Source organism: Penicillium manginii (assembly GCF_028828005.1).
Source record: "Penicillium manginii strain IBT 31320 chromosome Unknown utg000011l:1.0-1395921.0:1.0-1396616.0, whole genome shotgun sequence".
Taxonomy (NCBI): Eukaryota; Fungi; Ascomycota; class Eurotiomycetes; order Eurotiales; family Aspergillaceae; genus Penicillium; species Penicillium manginii.
In genome coordinates this window covers 729,398-753,550 of record NW_026643112.1, presented here as the reverse complement: position 1 = coordinate 753,550, position 24,153 = coordinate 729,398, and the positions used below count along the sequence as shown (strand labels likewise).

Sequence of the window (24,153 nt, the reverse complement as noted above, 5' to 3'; positions counted from 1 at the left end):
TTATAATTATACAACTCAGGTGGGCTGGTAAAAAGTGTTTGCTAGTATTTAATTAAATGCAAGGCGTAATATTAGCACGATCAATTTCAATTTGAATAACTTCAACAACTACCTAGTCAATTCTGGCACTATCTAAATAGAAACCGGCTCAATGTCAAATCGCATTTGGACCCGAGGGCCCAGAAGCCAAGAAGGCCAAATCGCAACTCGAGCAATTCTAAAGGAGCCCCTCTCGAAACCGCCAATAACGATATATGAGATCAATTTTCCAATCCTTGTGCCAAGTAAAGCATCATACTCAGGTGTTCCATGCTCCCATGTCTCAGGATCTTCGAGATCAACATCAGATTGGGAAACTGCCCATCTAAGACCCTTATCTTCACTATAAAGTTGAGTTTGGATAAATCTCAACGTCTCCGGGTTGATAACCATGTACACAAAGACATACCGAAGGTCATTGATGTCAAAAAGATGCTTAAACAAAGCCAGAGTAACCTCAGAGATTTGAGGTGCATCGGAACCCTTTACCCTCTCGATATCTATGAGAACAATCATGTTATTCCACATGAGGCCATCCCATCTCATATTGTCTTCATCGAGAGCCCATTTGCGGTAGACGGATCGTTCAACCGGATTGCTGAATTCATCAGGGAGACCTAGCTCAACCACTTGATCATAAAGAGCGCCAGGGACATTTTCATAACCAGGATCACCGGGTGTATAATCAGCTTGAATATTGCCAAATGTTAACTGAGAGCTCAGAATGGTGCAGCTTGTGTCGTCGGGATCCTCAATCCACTGCCTCCGTCTCTCGCCATCCCGCTGGAACTTACCGTATTTGTAGCTTGACAACGCAGCGCTACACACCTCCGGATTTGTATCGGGATTCATTGCGGGTGAGCAGGCTGCTGTGTGAAACGATGCTTGCTCAGAAGAACCCACGGATGCCTTACCTTCCTGTTCAACACCCCCCTGCTGAGTGGTAGAATGGGCTGCTATTGGCTTGGGAGGAATAGCTGGAGAATGTGTCTGGGGTTGATTCTGAGAGAATTCCTGCTGAGTAGCAGAAACAGTAGTTAGTTCTATGGGGTGGGACTGGGCTGCTGGGTCTTGTGGTCCCGGGCTACCACCCTCACTAGAAGAGTCTGACTGGCCATCGCAACAGCTCGAGATACTGAGGGCACGTAGGCCGCTAGTGACGATCTCGCTCAAGCGCCGAGACATGTTGCTTTCCGTTTGCTTTACAATAAGCAGTGTCAAGTTTGCAGGATTAGTTCTTGGTTGTCGTCTCCAATCTGGAAATCTTGAGCCTTTTTCTTTCTTGTACTTGGGATCGAGGACAGTTCTCTTCCAAGATAATAAGGGGCTGAAGATAAAGATATCACACAGGAGGATTGTTCTGGCGAGAAGAAAGTGAACGCAAACAAAGGCGGACTTTGATAAATCACAAAGGGTGCAAAATTTATCCAGTCCGAGGTCGACCATAGCTATTATATTATAGTCTATTTTCCACTCATTGTCTGTTACAAAAATGAGTATTCATCCTCGAATGGTCAAGTCTTCTTTATACCTTTGTCTAATGTTTTATCATTTAGCCAAGGAAGAGCCTTGGCTGACATTGTAACCAATGAGAAATGCTTAGACTCGAACTGGTCGGAGTGTTTCACATAATAATCGTGTCTTTGTACTATCTTCCCACTTCATCGATGATATCGTCATGCAGCTTTGTTTTTCAATGTAAATAAAGGATTCACACAAGCCTTGAATCCCTAATTATCAACCAAACTCCAAGATAGTCTAACATTATTTAAAAACCATAGATTCCGAGGTAATCATCGAACCAGACACTAAGCACAGCAGTTGAAGTACCAAACACAACGGCCAAAGTATCTGAAACCAGAATTTTACACCATTTCCAGTGACATAATGTCTCGACGTCTAAGTGAAGCTCTTATGAGCTGTCTTCGCTGTCTGGGAAATTCGAAAAGTTGCGGTTGCTTCATTGACATCTCCGGCGATGAAGAGCAGGCTGCTCCGCTTCCATTAACAAATCCAGTATCTTCCCGATCTGCCCCAGTTGCAACAGGCGCAGTTCCAGCCGAAGGTTCAAATCAGCAGCCACAACCACAGCCTCCATTGCAACCCCCTTCTCCTGCCCCGGTCCAAGCTGCAGCCGAGGCAGCTACTACTACTACTACAGCTTCTCAGCCGATATTGAACCATTCAGGAGCTATTGCTGGGCCTTCTCCACCGAATGAAAATCTAAGTATACTTGAAGCTGCATTTGAGGAGGCTCCCATCACTTTTCAGGAGCCCCTCAGCGCTACTGATATTGCTAATAGACTACAAGAATGGTTGAGCGCACCTGACCCTCTTTTTGACGATGATCCTGCTCTCGCACATCTCAAGTATAACAAGTTCCAAAATGTTGGGGCTCAGCGGCGGCGATGGATGGAAGATGCCAATGAAGCAGATTGTCCTGTCCAGCCTTCTACGTTAAAATTTGCTGATCTCAGGCAAAATCATAATTTTCGCGAACCCAAGATCGGAAATATTAACTGGATACTGGAGGATCAGGTGAAGAGGCTTGGGCTTCCTAATGAGTTCGGTTCCGACTCAGGGCCTCGATTTAATATTGAGGTTTCTAATAGTAGCGGTTCTTCCGAATCTGATCCAAATACGACCGTATATCTGCGATTTCAGGGCGGTGCATCGTACCTAGACTTCAATTGGACTGGCAGTACTGGCCCAGGGATTATTGTTATGGATAACATATACCGAGAGCCTTGGTCAGCCACTCCGAAAGTTGCATATGTGGCTAAAGCCATATATGAGTCTCAGTTTCCTCTTGGGAGTTTGAAGCATGTGTTTGTCACGCGTATCATGAATGTCAATACAGAACGCTTCGTCCGTGAACGCCTGTATACCGAAAACAACAATCTCACCTGGCCAAAAACTGACACAGAGGAGATAGAGGATTATCCTCCTATTGAGTGGGAGAATGGCACGGCAGGGTATGATGCCCTTCTTGGAACTACATTTGGTAAGATCCTCACTTACTTGGTCCTTAGCGCGTATCCCAGGGGTAGTCGAACAATTGCCCGTGTCGTCACCTGGCCGGTTCCTTTCTGCATGCGTTTTGACATTGAGGATTTGAAGTGAAACTACCCCGTGTGAACACAATATTCGATTAATTGTCTAACCTGTTGATTTTTATTTATTTATTGCCCTCGTTTTCCAAATCGATCTACACATGAACCGAGTTTACATGCAAATACCTTCACGTGCCACAGACCTAAAAGTAGAATAACTCAGACACTGTCCATTTGTAGTTAATGGGCAATGTCGTATACAGTCATGTTAAGCGAACTTGAAATTGTCCTACACGTATAGCCGCATACATCATGAAAGACTCAATATTGCGGCAATCGATAGCTTCGAACCGCCCCGTAGGCGATCTTCGTGTCGATCTCCGGCCGCGCAGCGAAATGCACATTCCCGCACCCCCTGCCACCGACCATTCCCGAAGCCGTAAATAGTCCGAGTGTACTTTTCAAAAAATAATAATTATAGAAATAAATAATATTGGAGGACTTTTACATTTATACATTTATGGGTCGTCCTTTTATGAGACAAAAATAGGCTGCCTAGCTGTCACTTCCGCCTGATCCCCGAACGAACGCAAGGCTACTAGCCTGGGGTGGCCCCATCTCCTTCGCGAAGAAGTCGGCGTCCCCTACACGATGAGCACAGCAGCCACCAGTACCATTGAAGAAGTGGCCGCAGCCAATGGGGATGGCAAACGTTGGTATCAGCTATACTGGCCGCAAGACGACGATGTCACTTTATCGCTGCTTAACAGAGCCAAAGCGAGCGGGTTCGAGGTCTTGGTGATTACGCTGGATACGTGGTCGCTCGCGTGGCGACCAGCGGACCTGGACAATGCCTATGTGCCTTTTATCAAAGGGGTTGGGTGCCAAGTTGGGTTTAGTGATCCGGTATTCCGAGAGAAGTTCGAAAAGGAGACTGGGTCTACAGTTGAGGATGATGTGCTAGGTGCGTCTCGGGCCTGGATCGGGCAGGTTCTTTCCAGTAGCCCCCATTCGTGGGAAGATCTGGCTTTCGTTCGGAAGCATTGGGACGGGCCGATCGTGTTGAAGGGTATTCAACATGTGGATGATGCAAAGAAGGCGTTGGAGTATGGAATTGATGGGATCGCAGTATCTAATCACGGCGGTATGTCTCCACTCTTCACGGTCTAGAACCGTGTTATATCTCTCAAGATAAGCTGGGCCGTACTAATTCGTTCGCAGGTCGTCAAGTTGATGGAGCCATCGGGTCCCTGGATGTTCTCCCAGAAATCGTCGATGCGGTTGGTCATAAAATGACCGTACTATTCGATTCGGGGGTTCGCACTGGGGTGGATGTGGTCAAAGCACTGTGCCTGGGTGCAAAGGCTGTACTTGTCGGTCGCCCAGTCATCTATGGCTTTGGGATTGACGGTCGCAATGGAGCTCGCCAGGTATTCCAGGGTCTGCTGGCGGATTTCTGGCAGAGTATGGGATTGGCGGGGATCCGCACAGTGGGCGAGTGTAACCGGCAGTTGATCCGCAAGGTACAACACGCAGGCGATGTCAAAGCAATGATGTAGGGGAAGACAGTCAACAGTTCTAGACTGGTTACACAGGTTCAAATATAGAAATAAGTAGATGTACTTTATATTTGGAGAAAACACCCGCGGGGAAGAAGTACCTCTACGTCATTCCCGGATTATCACATGCCAGTCCAGTCCCGGTTTCTTCATCCTCAACAAACTACAACCTTTGGAACCCCATAAACTATCGTCAATCATCCTTGCTGGCTGTATAGATGCAGTTTCATATTTTGATATCTATTTTCATGGCTCATAATGAAGGCTCCACTTGCTATTGCACATAATGCTGAAGATACAGATTCAGCTTCACCTACAAATGCAGTCGCGCTCTCTAATCCCCCCACTACCTCGGGCATGACCCTCCTCCCACGGCCAGTCGCATCGTTAGTATCGTTATTGACTCAGTCTACTTCACTCTCATTACGTGTAGGGACATTCTTCGGAGGTGTGGCCCTCGATGGCGCGCGAGCAACAACTCTAACTAGTCTCGAACTGGGACGCGCCGTGATCGAGGGGATTCTCACGCGCGCTGGGCGAGATGTGGCTATTCGCAGTGGGGATGAACACGGGAGGATGGAGGCAGAGTCATTGCTAGAGCGAAGTGTATGTCCTAAATTGACTTCGATCAACATAGGCTTGCGAGATCTCCATACTGATATAGATCCAGTTGGCAACATTGCATACAACAGTGACCTCGGCCTCATTCTTCGCCGCTGCCACATTCCACTTCTCATCAACAACACTAGCATCAGTGGCGAACTTCTCGCAGGCTCTCCTATCGACATTAGATGCTATTCTAGGTTCTACTGAGTCATCTCGAGCCATTGCCGCTATCATCACTCTCATCCGCCGCGAGTTCCGGTCTGTCGATGCCAATGCCAACACCAATGCGGAGAAAATTGGCGTCGGAGATCTATTTATCGGATCAGTGGGGTTTGCAATTCTGCAACGATGGGGCAAAAAGAAAACCGAACGTATCCTTCGAGAAAAGGGTGGAGATGAAGTTGTCTGGGATACCGTCATCTTGGACAACGGTGCTCGAGCCGATGTGCTTGGAACCCATCAACTACAGTTTGGGAACGCAGATACAGATCGTGAGGAGCTTCCTATTGAGCCTGAAAGGGCGTCCTTTGTAATGCCTGGCAATGACGACGAGGCTTTCGGAGCGGTGCGTCGTCGATCTAGCATTGGCGATTCCCTCGCTAGCCACCGACTGTCAATCCCCTTGGATAATCAGCACCAGATATCTGACGAAGATATTCAATCATACATCATGGGTCAGTTGCCACATGGCTGCCACGCCTCGATCAAATCCGAGGTCTTGACGGCCCGTACGATCACTGTGGATATCTTCGACGACGACATGGCGGAAATCGCCGCTCCCCCTGGCACCACGATGGTCGAAGAGCGTTTTCACCATGATCAGGACTACGATGCGCCCGCGACCAATAATTCGGAGAATCAAAGGCGTCCAAGGCACACAGTAGTTTTCCGAACAGCTTTCAACAAGTCTCACAGCACGCAGCTGCGCCCTCAAAATGTTCCAAATATGACAAGCTCTCCTGCAGTGGAACGGCCTCAAAGTCCTTTAGCACAGTATGCATCACCACCAGGGAATGCCAAACCTCATCCACAAAGATCACAGTCCTACCCCGAGGTTAACCACTCTGCCGCGAAAAGACAGTTGTCTAGCCCCGAGCCATCCAGCGAGCAAAATCAAAAACCATTCGGGAGAGGCTCTTTTTCGAAGTTTGCACAGCGTGTCAAGCCAAGTATGACAGAAAAGACAGAGGGTCCTAAACGACCCCCGGTCAAAAAGCAGGCCTCCAGACCGCCAGGAGCGTCGGGGGGGGCCTACTATCCGGCCCCCTTCTAAGCCTGCTAGAGGGACTGCCTCGGTGAAAGAAGCGTCAACGCGAGATATTGCCAATCGAGCAGATCCAAAGAGACGCACGACTGAGATACCAAATCGACCAACCACTCCTGTCCCGAACCGAGGCCTGCCGCGATCACCATATCCTGGCTCGCCTCAATCACCACGGACACCAGCGAGGCCGACTCCACGCGAAGCTCATGAACGCAAGAACCCCCGAACGGGCCACTTTGCCGTTCGTGAAAAGAGTCAAGAATGTCTCCTCACTCAGACCGATGCGTTTTCCCATCGTCGCGCCGGAGAACTACGTCCGGGGTCCCCAGCCACAACGCGCCATGTCCGCAGCAGTAGCTCGATGTCTATTGCAAGATCCGAAACAGATGGAGCCACCTCGGTCAATGGCCATCGTCCAAGCTCCTCGGCACTACATCGACGGTCCAAATCATATACACCGAGCATGTACTCTGTTGCCACAGCCGGCTCAGAAACATCCCTCATCCTAGCCCATCGACCCCGGAAAAGCGCATACGAGGATATAGACACGATCCAGGCGCTCAATCGCGATGGTCTTGTCCCCGGCATCTTTCCGGAGAGACATTTTGTTCAGAATATTCGCCGCTTCTGCCGTTTCTCGTCGGCCTCGTATGGATCCAATGCACTAAAAGTCATGGGCGTGCCAAAAGGAGGTAGCGCCAAAGGTGTTCCCCAAAGTGCATCGGATAGCCACGAGCACAGTGCATTTTCAGACTACGCCGGCCTCCCACCATCTACAATCCTGCTCTCTTCCTTCGTCGATCCAGCTGGCGGCTCCAATGCAGCCGGTGAAACAGAAAGTGGCTTCCCACTCGTCCACTATCTCTCCATCGATCACGATTCCAAAGCAGTCGTCCTCACATTACGTGGTACCTGGGGCTTCGAAGATATCCTCACCGACATGACCTGCGACTACGACGACCTGGAATGGCAAGGTAAGAGCTGGAAAGTGCACAAAGGCATGCACGCCTCAGCAAAGCGACTTCTCGAAGGTGGCGGCGGACGAGTCATGATCACCCTCCGAGCCGCACTGGAAGAATTCACAGACTACGGCGTCGTTCTCTGCGGACACTCTCTAGGCGGCGGCGTCGCAGCTCTCCTCGCAACGATGATCTCCGAACCAAACCTTTCCCCGACAGCAACAACAGGGAATCGAACGGGGTCAGGAACAGGATCAGGAACTTCCTTCGTGACAGCCTCCTACGAACCCACCCCCCGTCCACGCCTCTTAACAGTCGACACCGAACCAAGCCACGCCACACCACCATCACAAATCTACACCCTCCCCAGCGGCCGACCAATCCATGTCTACGCCTACGGACCACCAGCAGTAATGTCCCCATTCCTCCGTCTCGCAACCCGCGGCCTAATAACCACAATCGTAAACGGACACGACGTGGTCCCGAGTCTATCCCTCGGAATCCTGCACGACATGCACACAGCGTCACTCTCATTCAAATCCGACATCAGCGGGGCAAAATCGCACATCCGCCAACGTCTCCACGAATCACTGCGCCAAAGCATTATTCACAAATTCTACGTCAATCAGCCGCCGCTGGTCATTAATGCTGGCGACGGGGTCGGCGAGGACGCGTGGGCTTGGAAGACGCTGAATCTTCTGCGTGATGAGATGCGGGCGCCGAAACTTGTGCCTCCGGGTGAGGTCTTTGTTGTTGAGACTATGCGGGTTCTGCAGCGGGAGGCGTTTACGCCTGTGTCGGACTTGGAGGGGGTGGGCGCGGGCTTGGATGGGTATCCTAGGCTTGGGAGGCCGGCTACTAGGGTGCAGATGAGGTTTGTTAGGGATGTGGATGCTTGGTTTGGGGAGTTGAGGTTTGAGGGGGGCATGTTGAGTGATCACAATCCGGCGAGGTATGAGACTAGTCTTGCAGCGTTGGCGAGGGGTGTTCTTGATGAGTGAGTGGGTATGTGGGATGATGGAAGGGATTTTATTGACAATTATGACTTGATTTTTATTTGATTTGTGATGGATGGGTATAGGTATGGGCGCAGGCTAAAGATATTGGGAATACGTTTGGGGTTATAGGGTTGGTCTCTTGGGCAGCGGGAACAGGATTATGGATGCAATACATGAACGAACAGGATACAATGAATTTGACGACATACTTTACATAGATAGATATAGATAGATATCCATTTCGAATATCATGAATATAGTACCTACCACATATAGGGACTCGGCCGAACTCGATGTTCTCAAAAGTAAACCGAGTCAAGTCCTCCACGCCACCGCAATATCATATCCAAGCCCTATACTCCCGCCACCACCACCCAACCATCACGCCACCAGCCAAGAACCTGAACTTCAACCCCTCCACGCAAATCCAACTCGGAACTCAAAACAAGTTTAGACGCCAAACCCCGAATCCAATTCACGCCAGAAGTGACTCTACCCCAACCCAAGTCAACCCCTCACAAGTGAAACCCGCAGAAACCCACCAACCCCGAAAATGCCGCAATCCCCCACTCCGATCAGGATAATGTCCTCCACTTAGTTGCATGAACGGAGTATGTTCCTACACGAGGGCAAATGGGCAGAGATAAGGAAGTGATGTGCGAATAATCACGATGGCAATGACAATGACAATGACGATGACTATGGCAGGATAATCGAGAAAACGGGGGTCCAACTCAACTCAACCCAGCCTAGCCCTCTCAAGCCGGGATATCGATAATGAACAGGGCTACAGTCATACAAAGTATAGGTATTTCAAGGGAAGAAGTGTCAGACATAGTAAATAATACATTTCTCATAAAATAATTTATCAGGAGATTCATCCATCCATTCCAGGAGGATTATCCCATCTATACCCAATCCGATCCAAATCCGATCCATTCCAGTCCAGACAAAGTAAAATCATAAAAATAAAGATAAAAACAAAAGGGTATCACGGCAAATAAGCCAAGCCAACCACTCAGAAACGCCATCCATTTCATTTCACACTCTCCCCGCCGAAAAATGTAGGCTTTGTAAAGGGAGAGAGAGGAAAAGACCCAGAAGAAAATCCCTTTTATAAACAGGAATCTTGGGAGGAAAAAAATATAAGAACACCAGCTCGCAACTCTCAATTTATGCAACCAGAGCCGTAGCAGGAGGAGGGCCCGCGCGGCCAGAGTGACAACCACGCTCGTGACGCTTCATGTTGCTGCGGACAGAAAAGGCCTTGCCGCAGCCGGCGTGTGTGCAGCGGAATGGCTTCTCGCCGGTGTGCGAGTGCGAGTGGATGCGCAGAGAGGAGGGGCGGGAGAAGGCCTTGTGGCAGGTGCGGCAGATATATCGGTCATGGTTTTGCTGATACGGGGTTGCGGTTGAAGGGGGGAAGTAGTGGTGGTGTTGCCAGGCGGGGGTGACTGGGGAGATGAGAGATGGAGAAGAAGCCGAGGCGGGGGTTGCAGCAGGAGCAGGGCCAGCGGCTTGAGATTGAGGTTGTTGGGGGAGAGACTGCTGGGTGTGTGGTGGGGAGGCTGATTGACGGTGGGAGAGGGTTGGTGGGATGCTAGGCGCGAAGTTTGTGCTGGTTTGGGGGCGGTAGTACATGGGTCCATCAACTGGGGAGCTGTATGATGAGACACTGGGTGCGGGCGAGGCGTAAGGGCCGTGGTGATGGTGGTGGTGAGAGCTTGTTGAGGAGATGGAGGTGCGGTGGACATCTTTGGCCTCGACTGGAGAGCTGCTGTGGCTGTGGCTGTGGTGGTGGCCGGAGCCGGAGCCGGGACGCAATGGTGGTGTTGGTGGGAGATGGACAGAATCATAGCGGGCATCGCGCTGGTGAGCAGGTGGGCTCAGGCGTTGACGTTCTTGAATGGAGGTTAGTATAAAGTGGATCCCGTCAAGGCAGTGTTCAAATATACTCACTGGCAGCATGACCATCAGCACCCTCGAGGAGAGCAGTGATCGAAGGCAGCGAGCACTTGGGCTGGTCCTCCACCGGCGGCGAGAGAGGTGGTTGCGGGGAGCGCTTGTATGTAGTAGGATACTCGAAGTCCTCAGGGCAAGCGCGCTTAGGAGCGGCGTGAAGGAGACTGGCCAGATCCATGATGAGGATAAGGATAAGGATGTGGAGGATTGGGAGTGGTTGGGTTGTAGACTTGAGAATAGTGAAGAAGGGCAGACACGAGGGTTATGTATGAATGGAGTGGAGGGAAATGTCGCGTGGATGATCGCCGGCCGATGCCGACGGGGGGGAAGTGGAGGGGGTAATTTTAATTTACCAAGTGAGACGGTCGGTTCCAAAGCTTAATTGAGAAGGGAATGGATTAATGAGAATAAAATTAAAAGAATTAAATTATAAAAGAATTAAATTAATGAGGATTAATGGGAAAGGAGTATACCAGACTCGGAGATTAACCAGTGGGGGGCCACGAGGTAATGTACATACAGTATATGTACAGTATATAGTGTACTTCGTACACTATACACTATGGGTACTGATATACTTTGATAATATACTGTACAGGGGCTGTTTGCAGTACCAGCCTAACCTAGATTGGAAGCCCGGAAAGTCCCCGTCCTCGGCTACGGTTAGTGCAGATCCTGCTTACCTGTCACATCGCGCTCAGCTCCATAAACGGTTGATCGCACCGAACTGATCGTGTCGATCTTGTTTCACATCGAGGACTAGATTAATGATCAGTATTGCATCTACAGTATACGTACGGTGCCTAGGTAGCAAACACTGGACACATTCAGGATGACTCTAGGTAGAGTACCAGTACCTAAATGCTGAGGTAATGATATAAAGTCACTCCACCTTCTATTACATTCCAGAATATTACTGGTACCCAAGACCAAGACCAAGACCAAGACCAAGACCAGGACCAAGACCAACATACTGTAGGAACCTCAGGTTGTCAGATTTCCGCGTGGCAACCAAAAAGGGAAGGTCAGAACATACACACTAACCCAATTTGTACATAACTCCGGCACTCCTTACTTACAGTACTCGATACCTGGATACCTAAGTACTCTATGCTCAGTACATGCACAATACTGTATTCTCGTATTCAAATGACGGGGTGGCGGCTCCAAGCGCCCGCCATGTGGCTCGCTTACGGCAACTTTGTTCACCCTTGCTTTGCCTTAGCTTTGCCTTCTTTAAAACCTTGGGGAGGTGATTGTCATTGACATTGACATTGGCCTCCCAGGGTGGCCAGTTGCCAAACTTGTGATTGCCGATCTCAGCTTACGGATTGCTGTCCCTGTTACTATTCTAAGAAGGTCGGTGATCGTAGGGTCTCCTGAAGATCCAATTGACCCACGGACTATCTCCTTGGACCAACCGAGGAGCTCCCTCCAAGCGATCGTCGATCTGCAGTTCTGGAAGGTGAATCTTGCTCCGACTCCAGTTTCTCCCGTAGGTACAAAGATCCATACAGTCTAGGTACTGTGCACATTCTATGGGTACGGAGGATGATCCGTTCAGAGATAATCTGCTCAGTCTGTGCACATTCTGCACATCGGCGATTGGCCGTTGGTGGGACCCGCCATCCCGGCCTCGTGGAAGCGAGCTCCACTCGGTCGTTTTGGGTGGGATCGCCTGCTCTGTGCGTGCCGTTGAATTGGCAGAGTGAGAGCAGGATCAAAGGGGAGCAGGCAGGGCAGGGGATAGCAGAGACATTGGCATAAGGGAAGGCATATGAGAAAAGGTAGAAAATACCCGCTGTACATCATGATACTCTAGCGGTTTGGTGATCATCCCATACCAAGACCCCAAATAATCACATTATCCAGCCACCCTGGCTGGCCTGCTGGCCGGCACCTGCTAGACTCCCTGCTGCCATGCCTGTTTCTATGTCATGATCCGCGACGATCCTCCTGATCGCCTTCTGGAAAACCCACCACTTCAACCCTCGGCATTTCACTCGGGATCGACTAGCGCTAGACCCGGTTTTACTATTCCATCTGCCTTGATTGGATGCGGCTCTCGTGTCCAGGAATGTTGAGTACCCCTGGGTAATCAAACTAATCAAACTCATCAATCATCACGGTTTGATGGGGCTCTCCTGCCTGCTTCCCCCCTCAGTGGTCCCGAGTGGGACATTCCCAGGACCCGGTCGTACCAGATTCATCAAGAGTCCAGAACGTCCATGTCCCCATTCATCCCACGAAGGAAGGTCAAAAAGTCAATACAAACCCTTTTTTCTTTTAATTTTTGACTTCTGCTTTGCCGAGATTCTGAGTGTGGTGGGTGCGGTCGCTCTTCATTTCCACAGAACTTTGATGGAACTGCTGGAACTCTGTCGACTTTTCCTTCCCTTCTCGTATTGCCCAGGGTAAGGTTTTGCAGGAGGGAAAAAGAGTGGCCCGGTCCAGTCTGTCGGTGATAATTAATTTTTTTTTCTTTTGGTTTGTTCCTCTGGATCCCAGCCACCTAACCCCTAGAATCATTCCCGGATCCGACTACCACATCCCAGGGCCTAGGATGTGTAGGAAATAGTCAACGGAGGAATAGCTAGGGTCGGGTACAACGCCTAGCTTGATGCACACCGCACTGAGTAATCCCTGAGTCAGTATTCCCTTTTCAGCTATTCGCCCGGATTCGTGGGGATCGATCGGGGATCATCCGGGGCATGGGCCCCATTGCCACGCGAGATCCCCCTTTCTTTCTTTTTTTTTTACTTTTTTTTTTTACCCGTGTTCCATATTCTGTACTACGTATCCAGTCGTATTCTGGATGTGACAGTTTGGAACATACGCAATGTCCACCATCACCATCCCTTTGACTTCTCAAACACTTTTTTTTTTTGCTTTTGCTACGTCCGTACTCATTTGAACATCGTCACCAGTGGGGCGGCGGACTGCAGTATGTACGGTGCAGTGCAGTGTCGCACAAGCACAAGGGGCGAGCCACGCGAGTTGACGAACACATGGCACTTGCATGCATCTGACCTATCTGGCTGGCCAGTGATCTGTGATGGTGATCAGGGATCAATGTGATATTCTACGGAGTATAATGTACATAATGAGAGACACTTTGATATTTCATACCCATACCCATACCCCATACATACCATGTACTCTATTCCTGCCAAACTGAAAATTGAGGTCAATCCCATCTTCGTACTCTTAACTATACAAAGATCTGCGAGTCCGGCGTTGCCCGCCTTGGGAAGGTGGTTTAGACCCGGCAATCTGGGAAAATCCCAAGGAGATCCGTGAATCCGGGAATGACGGGAAAGCACGGGTATATTACATTACTTACACTGTATTATACAATACATACCATATCACCCCGGATCCGGTCTTCATCTAACGTCCCCCCCCCCGTAGTTGCAGATGTGCAGATGCATCTGCAGACGCAGATTCATGTTGCATAAGGTTTCGCTTGAACTTTTCAGGTCATTCGCCCGATGCTCCTGCTCCTGCTCCTGTAATAATCCTCCTCGCTCCCAGGATCTAGTCGCTCTCCGAATCGATAGTCCATTCTAAGAATATCCCAGAAACTTGCCAGGATGATAAGATCATAGTGTACTCCGTTCTCCGTACACCTGGGCAGGAGTTCCACAATTGGCGATGTACTCCGTACATACCAACCACCATCACCCATAAGTTATGCTTCCCTCACGTGGACTGACGTGTTCTACTGACGCGGACCTGTCAAGGCGCCTAACCTCCTTCCTTTTCCGGCGGGATCGCCCCGGTGGATCATCCCATCCTAGACAACCGCTGGCCATAGCTCCTTTCGGGCAGTGTCTCCGACGCACTGATAGCTATGCTCCTCCTTTGTATAGTAGGGAGCCGAGGGTCCAGCATTTAACGGGGTACGGAGTACGAGGAAACGGACTACGGAGAAGAATGGAGAATCGGTACGGGTAGTAACTCGGCATGCATTATTAATCCTTCTTCTCTTCAGAGACATGATGACGATGGAAATGAAACATCTTCTCATTTCCAGGCTTCCCAGGATTCTGGACCTGCCGTGCCTGCTCCTCCCGATCGACTCTTCGTAAAATAACTTAAAGTAAAAGCAAACAAAAAACTATCGTGAAACCCAAATCCGGTAAAACACGAACTCAGTAGGGGGCGGTATGAGTGTGGAGTTAGAGCCAGCATGGACATGGGCATGAGCATGGGCATTCAGCATGATCATCAGGAGTGCAAATCATCAAGTATATGCTATGTACAGATGTTTAGACATCTAGGGTAGCATTAGCATTAGCATTAGGGGGGCTCGGGCTGGAGGCTGGGGCTGGACTGGGCTGTCAGCGAAACAGGAAATACATCCAAGCGACGCTGGGCGGGAGGCTGCGCAGATCGACGGAAGATCAAACGATCTCGCCTCGGCCTACGAGTGTGTCAGCCGTGGTGAAACACTTTACCTGTTCGTCACCCGGGACCGAGGGTCAAGGTCACACACATCGACGATCGCCCTTCCCCCTGTCGATGTGTAGACTGAGAGTTTTAGTGCCGGGATCTAAGCGACAATCCACACTGCCCACCGCATGCCGCATGCACGACCTTCCACGCCAGTCTGTATTGGGTATAAACCCCGTGTGGGATCGTCCATGGGGCCCCTTTCTTTCTTTTTCTTTTGTTTTTTTTTCTTTTTTAGCTTCTGTGTTCGAGTTTTTGGCCTTTCCTGTTTAGCTAAGTCGAGGCGTTATGCAGTAGCTGTTTTGGGGAGGTGGTTTTGGTTTTGGTTTACTAATGATCTCCGGACTTACCGGACACAGTTTACCCTGGTTGTTCTCCGTACTTGGTGGAGTTCTATTGTGGAGGATGTGAGATGAGATTCCTGGAGTGTGCAGGAACGGTAATGGGAGGACGAGCAGGATTGCCGGAGGAGCAGATCAGGATTGGCGCTACGGTGAACTCGGAGAACGGAAATGCCTCGGTCATAGCATAGTATCGTAGGGCAAGGCAACCACAGCGATGACCCCCTTGTTTGAAATCCTTTGAGGTGCCCAGGTGGATTGGATCCAGGTGTTGATGACTAGCTTGGGGGCCGGAAGCATATTTTGGTCCTTCGTATAGGATTACGATCCAATGCTCGCAAGTCGTGTGGATAAGGATGTTTCTTTGCTTTTGTTTTTTGGTTCTTCTAGTTTCGTACTAGTCAGTAGTTTGAGTCGACTCCCTTTTTATCTTCAAATTCCGGAGTATATCCCGTGTACACCGTACTCGGAGTCATCATCAAATTGCGCGGCATCCAGGAACCCATGTACGTATGCACTACGGATTCCAGGATCTGTTTTTCAGTCTTCATGTCATCCACTTCCCGAAGCAAGCCCCCCTGCGATCGTTTCATGCCCTGCAATAAGAAAAAGCAAAAACGATCCATGATGGCAGCACGACGCACCTAGCCATCCCTGTCAAGTCACTCGGAGAACCCGAGCACAATAGTTTGGTCACAAGTACTTCGTAGACCTCCCTGCCACGAGCGAACTCGTAAAGTGTACGTACACTAAAGGCAGATCCTCGAACGATCGCCCTCGCCATCGGCAATGAATTATTCCATCCTTCGACAGGGATAACCGAAGAACAGAGTTCAGCACATGCTTTCAACAAGGATCGTTCTATTATCCAGGATGACCCGATATTGGCGCATGTATGGAGGAATACTGTACAGGGTACGGAGTACGGTGTGTATGTACTCACATCTTCCCATACTTACATAGATACGAACCCGTAAGTGTGCATCTGAGATACTCGAGCGCGAGTATGGCGGATCTCTCGAAACTCTCCATCTCTTTGCTTTGTTTTACTTCGTATGTACGGAGCACGGAGGACTTTGCTTCCATTTACACTTTACGCCCCCATCCTCCCATCCTCCCACTCCCCCACTCAACAGCACTCTTCGTTGCTGTGACTGGTAGATCATCCTACGGTTGCATGGTTGCATTGCCATGCGACAAGTTCTCGGCCGGAATTGTCCCAGGTCGGTGTACGGAGTAAGGGAATGCGCACCATCTCCATTGGATCATGAGGCAGACGCAAACTAGTAGTTTATCCACTGCCGCTGGGCTGTATGTATGTACATACATACCTACTTCGCAGTCCACGGACATCACTGCGTGTTTCACTTTAGGCTTCGTTGCTCAGATTGGACCGGGTTGGAGCTTGAACGTATGGGGTACGGAGTTATTGGAATTTGTTAGAGCCAATGCCCTGTCCAGGCCTGCAATGAATGCAACTGCAAAACAAATGCAGCCAGTAAGGCAACCTCCGGGAAATGAGGTGTGGCAAGGTGAGCACGGGTGAGATGAGATGAGCTGACCTACTTTTGCTTCTTTCTCCAACCCGCCTAGTATGTATGTACTTATGAGTGGGCATCCTTGATACTTCGCATCTACCCACAAACCCACGCCGCCCAGAGACTCGGTTTCAGGGGATGTCATCTGCTCGTCCAGATCTGAATCCGCCCTGTCAATTCGTGGTTGCGATTGTGCGACACGTCGTGCGACGCTAGGATCGGAACACACCCCTAAATTAGCCTGCGTTGTGCTATCATTGCTTTGAAAGATTCAAGTTCAACGTACAGTGCCTGGGCATACATACATCATGATGCCAGTGGCTCTCCAAAGATGTCTGTCATCATTGTATGTAGGTAGTACTATCGTAGATTTGCCACCCCTGTCGATATATCTCCGAGCCTCGACCACGTTATGGGCCGTTGGAGAAGATCCGATCCTTCCCCTAGATATCCCCAGCCTTATTCGTACAGGTACATTGCAACGCCTTGGTACGGTATCTGCGAGACGCACCGCATGCTGCTAAAGCGTGATGCGCTGTTAACCCTGTGGCTGTACTGTAGGCGCCGAGGATCGACCGGTCGCGCCTTGTCGTTTCATTTCACATCCATCCCCCAGCGGCCCGTGCTTCATCCAAACTTGGGTAGACTGGAACTGTGACCTTGTTATACATACAGAAAGCCCGTTGGGACCTTCTGCTTGGACATTGTAGCCGCCCGCATTTATTTTTACTTTGTATATCATCCTTCCGACTCCATACAGCTCACTCACACATCAGCTGGCTCGGTCAGGGAATCGTGATACATCGTCTGCCACCTCCGTCATGGCGTCCGGGAGGCTGGCTGCTGGGAAATCAACGGTCTGGGCTAGAGGGTTCGATGAGTCGACAACATTCAAGCCGCCGTTTTGGACGCGGTGATCCTACAGGATGAGAAGTTTCCGAAGGGACCTCACTTTGCAGGGGGTTGTAGGGGCTGGTGGGAATTCTACATAAACACTCAATTCTCGAAATATGACAAGCGAACAGATGGCCGTGTATTATACGCAGTAAACAGAGTACAATACGGAGTACTCTGTGTTAATCGCAAGGAACTTGAATTAAACCGGGGGTCTCATTGGGGGTATCGCATCCTTTCCGATATGAGTTCGCGTGGTGCGTCATTTTTTTTCTTCTCTCCTTGTTTTTGTTTTTGTCTTTTTTTTTTTCTTCTGTGGTTGGGTCCCAGAATTAATCAGCACCATTTCCACCTACCATATTGAGTAGAGAACAGATGTGGGATATGTATAAGATGTGGGATCCGAATGTGGGATCCGACCTTCAATGTGGGACATGGATGTGGATGGATGTGGGATACCATTACCGGAGGCGAAAAAAGGAAGGGCGGTGAATTGAACCACAACCTTGTCGAGTAGCACTGCAGAGTTAACTTTACACCTTTTGGAGTGTAGTCCAAGCGTAGGGCCCCGCCAAACATGCGGAGGCTGCACATCTTGGTCCATGCGCAGGACATATGGGCCATGCAACGTGTTGGTTGAGACCGGTTTGCTCAGGTAAGACCAACCACTCCACGCTCATTATGTGGATTTGACTGGCCGGATCGCCATGAGGATTCTCGACAGGATCGTGGAATATCGGGCCAATCATCCCTTTCCCAGCCTCCACCAAGCAGATGGGGCGCAGTGACGATCAGCTTTGGACTGTGTTCTATATGCATGCAGTAGGAGGGGTAGAGGGGCCGAGGGGAGGGGAGGGAGGGAGGGAGGTCGGATGGACAAAGCATGAAGGAGCAGCAATCCCAAAAGGCCCAAAAATTGAGGGCATAGACAAGAAGAAATCCACAACAACCGATAGAGAGTGGATGGCACCACGGTCAGCATGAGACCTAGGCCACATTTCGGGTGCGGAGTGTGGCCGAGAGAGACAAGGAGGGGAAAGGATGGGGTCAGCGTAAAGGGAAAAGACCCATAAAGACAAAGGCAAAGCAAAAGCCAAAAGCAAAAGCCAAAGCCCAAGTAGAACTGGGGTCCTGTGCTGTGAGCCACACAAAGAGACAATTTAGAGTTGTTCGTAGCGAGGGACTGCCCAACAACGCCCAACGATTGGCATGCAAAACCTCCGAGATGGAGCCTGTGATCTGCGGCGGAAACGCCCGGTGGTCGATCTGCATGACACGGCGTAACGAAGCGTCCATTCGCCTCGCCTTCGCCTCTTAACCTGACTAGCCTTTCCTTTCTTGCACGAGGATCTGCTCGCCGCCAAAGCGAAGTCGCAAGGGGTGGAGGGAAAACAGAGAGCAAGCCTTTACGCAGGCCAAGACCCGATCTTGTCCACTTCGGTCGTCTGGTCCGATCCGAGCAGGGATGCCAATCCGTTTAATTGGGGATCGTCGCCGGTGGAGAGAGAACCTTCGACGGAGGCCCCCGTCTCCCACCATTTCGCCAACCTTCCGGCACTGACCTTGCGGCATTTTGCTTGATCGACGGCGATCGCTGTGTAATCATAATGTTTTTCGTAACGCCTCGTTCGATGCAGCCTCGTCACATCTTCGCTGGCCCTGGCCTTGGCCCACTTGTGATTTTTGGTCTTGGTGATGCTCATGACTTTCTTTCTTGCTTCTAATCTCCGATTCCCAACTACCGAGAGGCTGGGAGAGGGGGGACAAGTGGACATGGGCATGGGCACGGACACGGAGCGGCCGATGATGCATGAATGGATGGATATTAATTAACCTCCTAGTGGGGCCAGGCTACAGCTGCCGTGGTTGATACTCCGAGTTGTTGATACTGCATTGAAGCTGCCTTGATTCTTCCTTGACATGTTGAGATGATTCAAGGCAATGAGTACTCGAGATGAAGCATTCAGCCCCCCCATGGTAAAGTTTCATGGGAGGGGTCGAAGAGGAATGCCAACGGGTGTAGGATGTCCGTGAAACTGAAATTGAGTGTGCTTTGACCGGTACCCGCTTCGGGGAACGATGAGAATCTAGAATCTGGAATATTTGGGGCCATTGAGCGCTCAACAAGGTCAGCCGGTGCAGACACGAGATGTCGAGAAAAATGCTACTAAAACATGCATAGTGAAAATAACAGTTGTAATTTTGAGAAAGAAAAAGTATAGGAACCATAACGCTCAGTGCGCCGACCATGGTCCCTTCCCATGATTAATTGCTTGAATAGAGTGAACCTGAAATGAATTGACAGCTGATTAAAAGCTTAGTGTCGCTCAAAAACAAAAACCAGTGTTGAGTATCTAAAAGTAAACCGATATGTAAAAGTGAAGAATGAAAACCAAGCAGAAATCCGATTTGCCGCTAGGCATAAACATCCACTTGGTGATGGTTTGCGATGGCTTCGGCCTGATCGTTGCCAGTGGACCTTCCGCTTTGTGCAGTGATCTCTTTCATCTTTTGAATCGCCCGACCAAAGTCCAGTTTCGCGTACTCCTTGGGCATGTGTTGACCACTGTAGATGCATAGCACCCGCATACCAGACTTGTAGGAAAGTCCACTGAGCAGCTTCGGCGTGATGAGGAAGTACTGACCTCCACCGCCACCGCCGATGGAATTGCTCTCCTCGTTGCTCGACGCACAAGCAATGTCAACCAGGCGACCATGCACCATGCGCTCATTTCGAGGGTCCATACCCTGATTGATCTCATCGACAACACGGAATGGCGAGGCTGAGAGCGATTGTAGAGCCATCAGGTAGAAGATGGTACTCACAGCTCGCTCGCCGCCGGATTGGCGATGAGCATTCAGAAGTGCCAACTCTTCACTTTCGCGGAACTTGACGTGGATTTCAATCGCCCATTGATCGTACTCATACTCGGCGGGAGGGTCATTGTTGGGCCCAGCCTCAGATTTCACCTTGTCCAAACTGACTTGGCCAGCACAGCCAATGCGTGCAAATGAGTCAGAGAAGGCGTGGCTGATTTTGCTGATAAGAGCGTCCAACATCGGCTCCCATTTTTGGCGCACTTCGTTGATGGCCTCGCTGTAGTCGCTCAGCGTCTTGTTCAAGTCACCGAGTTTGCTCTGTAACTTGTCGATTTGGCGCTCGCGTTGCTCAAACTCTTGGATCATATTCTCGTTTCCACCATGGGTAAATTCCAGCTCAGCTTTCTTAGAGTCGATGTCTGCATTGAGTTGGTCTTCGGTATACCCCGGTTCATTGACGGAGTCAAGAGCTTCAGCGCCCCCTTCTTTTTCTTTCACTGCAAGGCTGACTTGCTTTGCCTTGTTTATCATATGTCTGCCCTTTTTGGCTCCTTCTTTGAATTCGTTGGAAATCTGGACCGCCTCTAGGCGCTTCTCTTCGAGCATTTTGGAAACATCACTGTGCCGGGCTCTCAGAGTTTGAAGATCAGAATTCGCTTCCAGATGTCGTATCTCAGCTTTCATGAGTTCCTCGTAGGCTTGACGGAGTTTCTCAACCGCATCCTAAAGGGGATCAGCACTAATTTCTAGCCAATTTGTATCTTGATAGTCATCTTACAGAGTATTCGATTGCAGACTCAGCCCTTTGAATGGCGATTTCATCTTGTCTATTTCGATAGCCGTGTACCCGTTCTCTTACTTCATCAAAGAGATCATGGAAGCTCCTGAGCTTCTGCTCGTGTTGGGCTGTAGGGTGATAGTGGTTAGCAAACCTGATCCGGTGGGTATAATATGCATCGGCATACCAAGTCTATCGGGAATGGACCGCCAATGCGTATGTGCAGTCTGTTTCTCGGCCTTCTCGGCCTCGATTTCATCCTAGTTGCAAGTTAGTATACAGTATGGTAGAGACTTTTTAGGAGAAACGTACATATTCACGTTGAACTCGTTTGTGATCAGCTGTAAGCTCAGCCACCGCAGCTTTATCTGAATTCACGTTGGCCTGGAGCTCGGCGAGCTGTTCCCTGCTCTGTCGGATATCATCGAGGTGCCGTTGCTTGATAGATGCATCTGCTGGCTTTGTAGTCCAGGCTTGTGCAGGCCTGACCTGGCGGACACGAGTTGATTTGGCACCAGGGCCATACTCTCGGCGGCGAGTGACATTATAACTGTGCTTGCCAGATACCCACGAATTGAGTGTGCCATTTTCCATCTGTGCAAAAGCTTCCTCGGAAATTTCACGGAGGCCGACCGGTGTTTGATTCAGTCGGTTCTCCATACACAGCATGGCAATGACTGGATCGGGCCCAGTCAGAAATTCATTGGCCCATCCGTCGAATCCAAGACTTTGGACATTGAAGTCAGGCGCTGTAAAGTGGCTGAGTGGTTTGGAACATGTTTTGATACTGATATCTGCAAGCCTCTGTTCGGCGATATTCTTCTGAAGCGTTCGGAAGTCGTTCCTACTCTGCACTGTGAAAACTGTATAATCGCTCTTCTGGAAAAGCGATTCAATGACATCGGCATACTTTGGATCAGCCACAGAGCAGGTTACCATGGGAGGCCCAAATACTTCGTGTTCGAATTTGTCTTGATTCTTGAGAATCCAGTGATAGAATTTCAGAGAGTCGGGTGACACAGCATGCAACTTCATCTCTTGTTTTCCGGTTGCTGAATCCAAGTGTTTTAATTGTTGCTCAGACTCCGCGATTTTGGAATTCAGAGCTCTCCCTTGTTCGACCCACGGGGCCCTCCGAGCTTTCATTTCCTCCCCCTTGGCTTCAATCTCACGCCTTTCAAGTCGTTTCTCTCTCTGCAATAAAGGGGTCAGCAAGTGGAAATGCTATTCCACAGGTTTTTTATGGGCCTTTCTTACCAGCCGTTCATTGTAGTGGTCAGGATCAAATTCCACGGGCTCTTCCTCATATTCTCTTCTCAGTCGGGCGATACTTTGCGAGACATTTGTGGCTTCTTGTTTGTGCTTTTGGCCTGACTTTCGCTCTGCCTCGATATCGTTTTTCAATCCTTGGATGGATCCTGCCAAGTCTTCAATCTTCTTCCCGCGCAGTTTGGCTATTCTTGTCAATTTCTCGACTTCCTCCTTGCGATGTTGTTTCGCAGCGGTGATTTTTTCGGAATATTCTTGCTTTGCATTGAGAGATTGCAAAGCGGGTTCAACTTCCAACCTAAGCCGGTCATAAGCTTGGTCAACAGCGGCCTTCTTTTCTTTCAGCGCCTTGAACTGGGTGTAGTAGTCTCTGTATTCGACGATGGGGCGCATGAATTCAAGCAGGTCCATCTTTCGCTTGATGACATCTCGCTCACGCATCCTTTGCACCACCTCTCGCTGGCTTTCCTGTCGATCCTCGAGGTTTTTCAACATTTCCCGGTCCGCGCGACTGTCTATCTCGAATTGCTTTTGCTCGGCGCGAAGCTTCTTGATGCCGGTGTGCCATTCTACCATCTCCGGTCCAGCTGCTGCTCGCTGTGTCGAGTGAAGAAGTTCGATGGGAGTCAACGCTGCAAACTCAGCGACTTTGTCTTGAGGCAGGAACTGGCATAGATTGTCGACCTGGATCGCGAATGATTGCGCCAGAGTACGAACTTGCTTGAAACCAGAGGGTTTCCGGTTCAGGGTAAATGTGTTTTTGTTTCCATCACGCTTGATCGTACGGGTGATCACCGGGTTGTACGACAATTTTGGTCGTCCAGCAAGCTCGATCTCGATTTTGGCTTCGGCGCAGCCATGTTTGACGAATTCGCCGACCTCTTTTGCGCGTCCGAGGTGCTATTGATGCCATGGTACATTAGCTATGAACTTTCCACTGTAGAGATCATGTCTCCATCGGGATTATCATTACCTGAGGGCCCCATCCGAGACCAAGACAAATAGCGCAGACCAAGGTACTCTTGCCAGTACCGTTAGGCCCAATGACCATGTTTAACTTGGGGCCGGGGAAGAATTCCGCCGAGTTATAAGTCACGAAGTTGGTCAATTTGATGCGCACAATCGCGCCCGGCTTATAACCTCCCGGGCCAACTCCATGGTCAATAACTGGCTGTTGAGCGATAGCTCTTGCGCCCGCATCGTCCATGTCCTCACTTGTTTCACCCTGGTCGTCATCGTCGTTGTCATTGTCGTCAGAATCATTACTAGCACTAGCGCCCTCCCCGGCTTCAGTGTTTCCACTTTCATCCTCTTCACTGGATTCCTCCGCGGGGCTCAGACGTTGGCGCTTGTTGTTGGGGCTCGGGGTGGGGTGGGATGAGTCGGAATCATCGTCATCGGAATCCTCGTGGAGTCGACGTTGAGGGACCGAACTTCGTGCCATTTTCACTAGTCGATGATATGCGAAGCCATGAAAGGCGTGGGGATGGCGAGCAAAGTACAAACTGAAGAGCAACCGAGTATGGCTGTCAGATGAATGGTGTTGGGTACCGCGAATCGCGTCGACGCGTAGACTATCTGGCCCAATGAGGAAGGCGGAATGATGAAGGCGGTGTAG

The 24,153-nt window shown here is 50.0% G+C and overlaps 7 protein-coding genes across 7 annotated transcripts; 3 read left to right on the top strand and 4 right to left on the bottom strand.

The window, feature by feature from the left end:
- Positions 1 to 132: 132 nt before the first annotated feature.
- On the bottom strand, positions 133 to 1,224 carry N7533_013558 (uncharacterized protein; the record flags this gene model as incomplete). Its single annotated transcript, XM_057110208.1, has 1 exon — positions 133 to 1,224. The coding sequence occupies one exon, from the start codon at positions 1,222 to 1,224 to the stop codon at positions 133 to 135; it is 1,092 nt and encodes a 363-aa protein (XP_056952910.1).
- Positions 1,225 to 1,926: 702 nt separating this feature from the next.
- On the top strand, positions 1,927 to 3,162 carry N7533_013557 (uncharacterized protein; the record flags this gene model as incomplete). The annotated part of the gene is made up of 1 exon (XM_057110207.1): positions 1,927 to 3,162. One exon carries the CDS (start codon positions 1,927 to 1,929, stop codon positions 3,160 to 3,162), a length of 1,236 nt encoding a protein of 411 aa, XP_056952909.1.
- A 581-nt stretch (positions 3,163 to 3,743) lies between these two features.
- Positions 3,744 to 4,651, top strand: N7533_013556 (lactate 2-monooxygenase; the record flags this gene model as incomplete). Its single annotated transcript, XM_057110206.1, has 2 exons — positions 3,744 to 4,236; positions 4,314 to 4,651. The coding sequence occupies 2 exons, from the start codon at positions 3,744 to 3,746 to the stop codon at positions 4,649 to 4,651; spliced, it is 831 nt and encodes a 276-aa protein (XP_056952908.1).
- Positions 4,652 to 4,909: 258 nt separating this feature from the next.
- N7533_013555 (lipase family protein) lies at positions 4,910 to 8,481 on the top strand (the record flags this gene model as incomplete). Its single annotated transcript, XM_057110205.1, has 3 exons — positions 4,910 to 5,257; positions 5,322 to 6,496; positions 6,540 to 8,481. 3 exons carry the CDS (start codon positions 4,910 to 4,912, stop codon positions 8,479 to 8,481), a joined length of 3,465 nt encoding a protein of 1,154 aa, XP_056952907.1.
- A 1,170-nt stretch (positions 8,482 to 9,651) lies between these two features.
- N7533_013554 (uncharacterized protein) lies at positions 9,652 to 10,618 on the bottom strand (the record flags this gene model as incomplete). The annotated part of the gene is made up of 2 exons (XM_057110204.1): positions 9,652 to 10,379; positions 10,438 to 10,618. The coding sequence occupies 2 exons, from the start codon at positions 10,616 to 10,618 to the stop codon at positions 9,652 to 9,654; spliced, it is 909 nt and encodes a 302-aa protein (XP_056952906.1).
- An 8,456-nt stretch (positions 10,619 to 19,074) lies between these two features.
- N7533_013553 (uncharacterized protein) lies at positions 19,075 to 19,371 on the bottom strand (the record flags this gene model as incomplete). The annotated part of the gene is made up of 1 exon (XM_057110203.1): positions 19,075 to 19,371. One exon carries the CDS (start codon positions 19,369 to 19,371, stop codon positions 19,075 to 19,077), a length of 297 nt encoding a protein of 98 aa, XP_056952905.1.
- Positions 19,372 to 20,083: 712 nt separating this feature from the next.
- Positions 20,084 to 23,979, bottom strand: N7533_013552 (DNA repair ATPase SMC5; the record flags this gene model as incomplete). The annotated part of the gene is made up of 6 exons (XM_057110202.1): positions 20,084 to 21,211; positions 21,267 to 21,394; positions 21,454 to 21,526; positions 21,579 to 22,460; positions 22,524 to 23,435; positions 23,509 to 23,979. 6 exons carry the CDS (start codon positions 23,977 to 23,979, stop codon positions 20,084 to 20,086), a joined length of 3,594 nt encoding a protein of 1,197 aa, XP_056952904.1.
- Between the last annotated feature and the right edge of the window lie 174 nt (positions 23,980 to 24,153).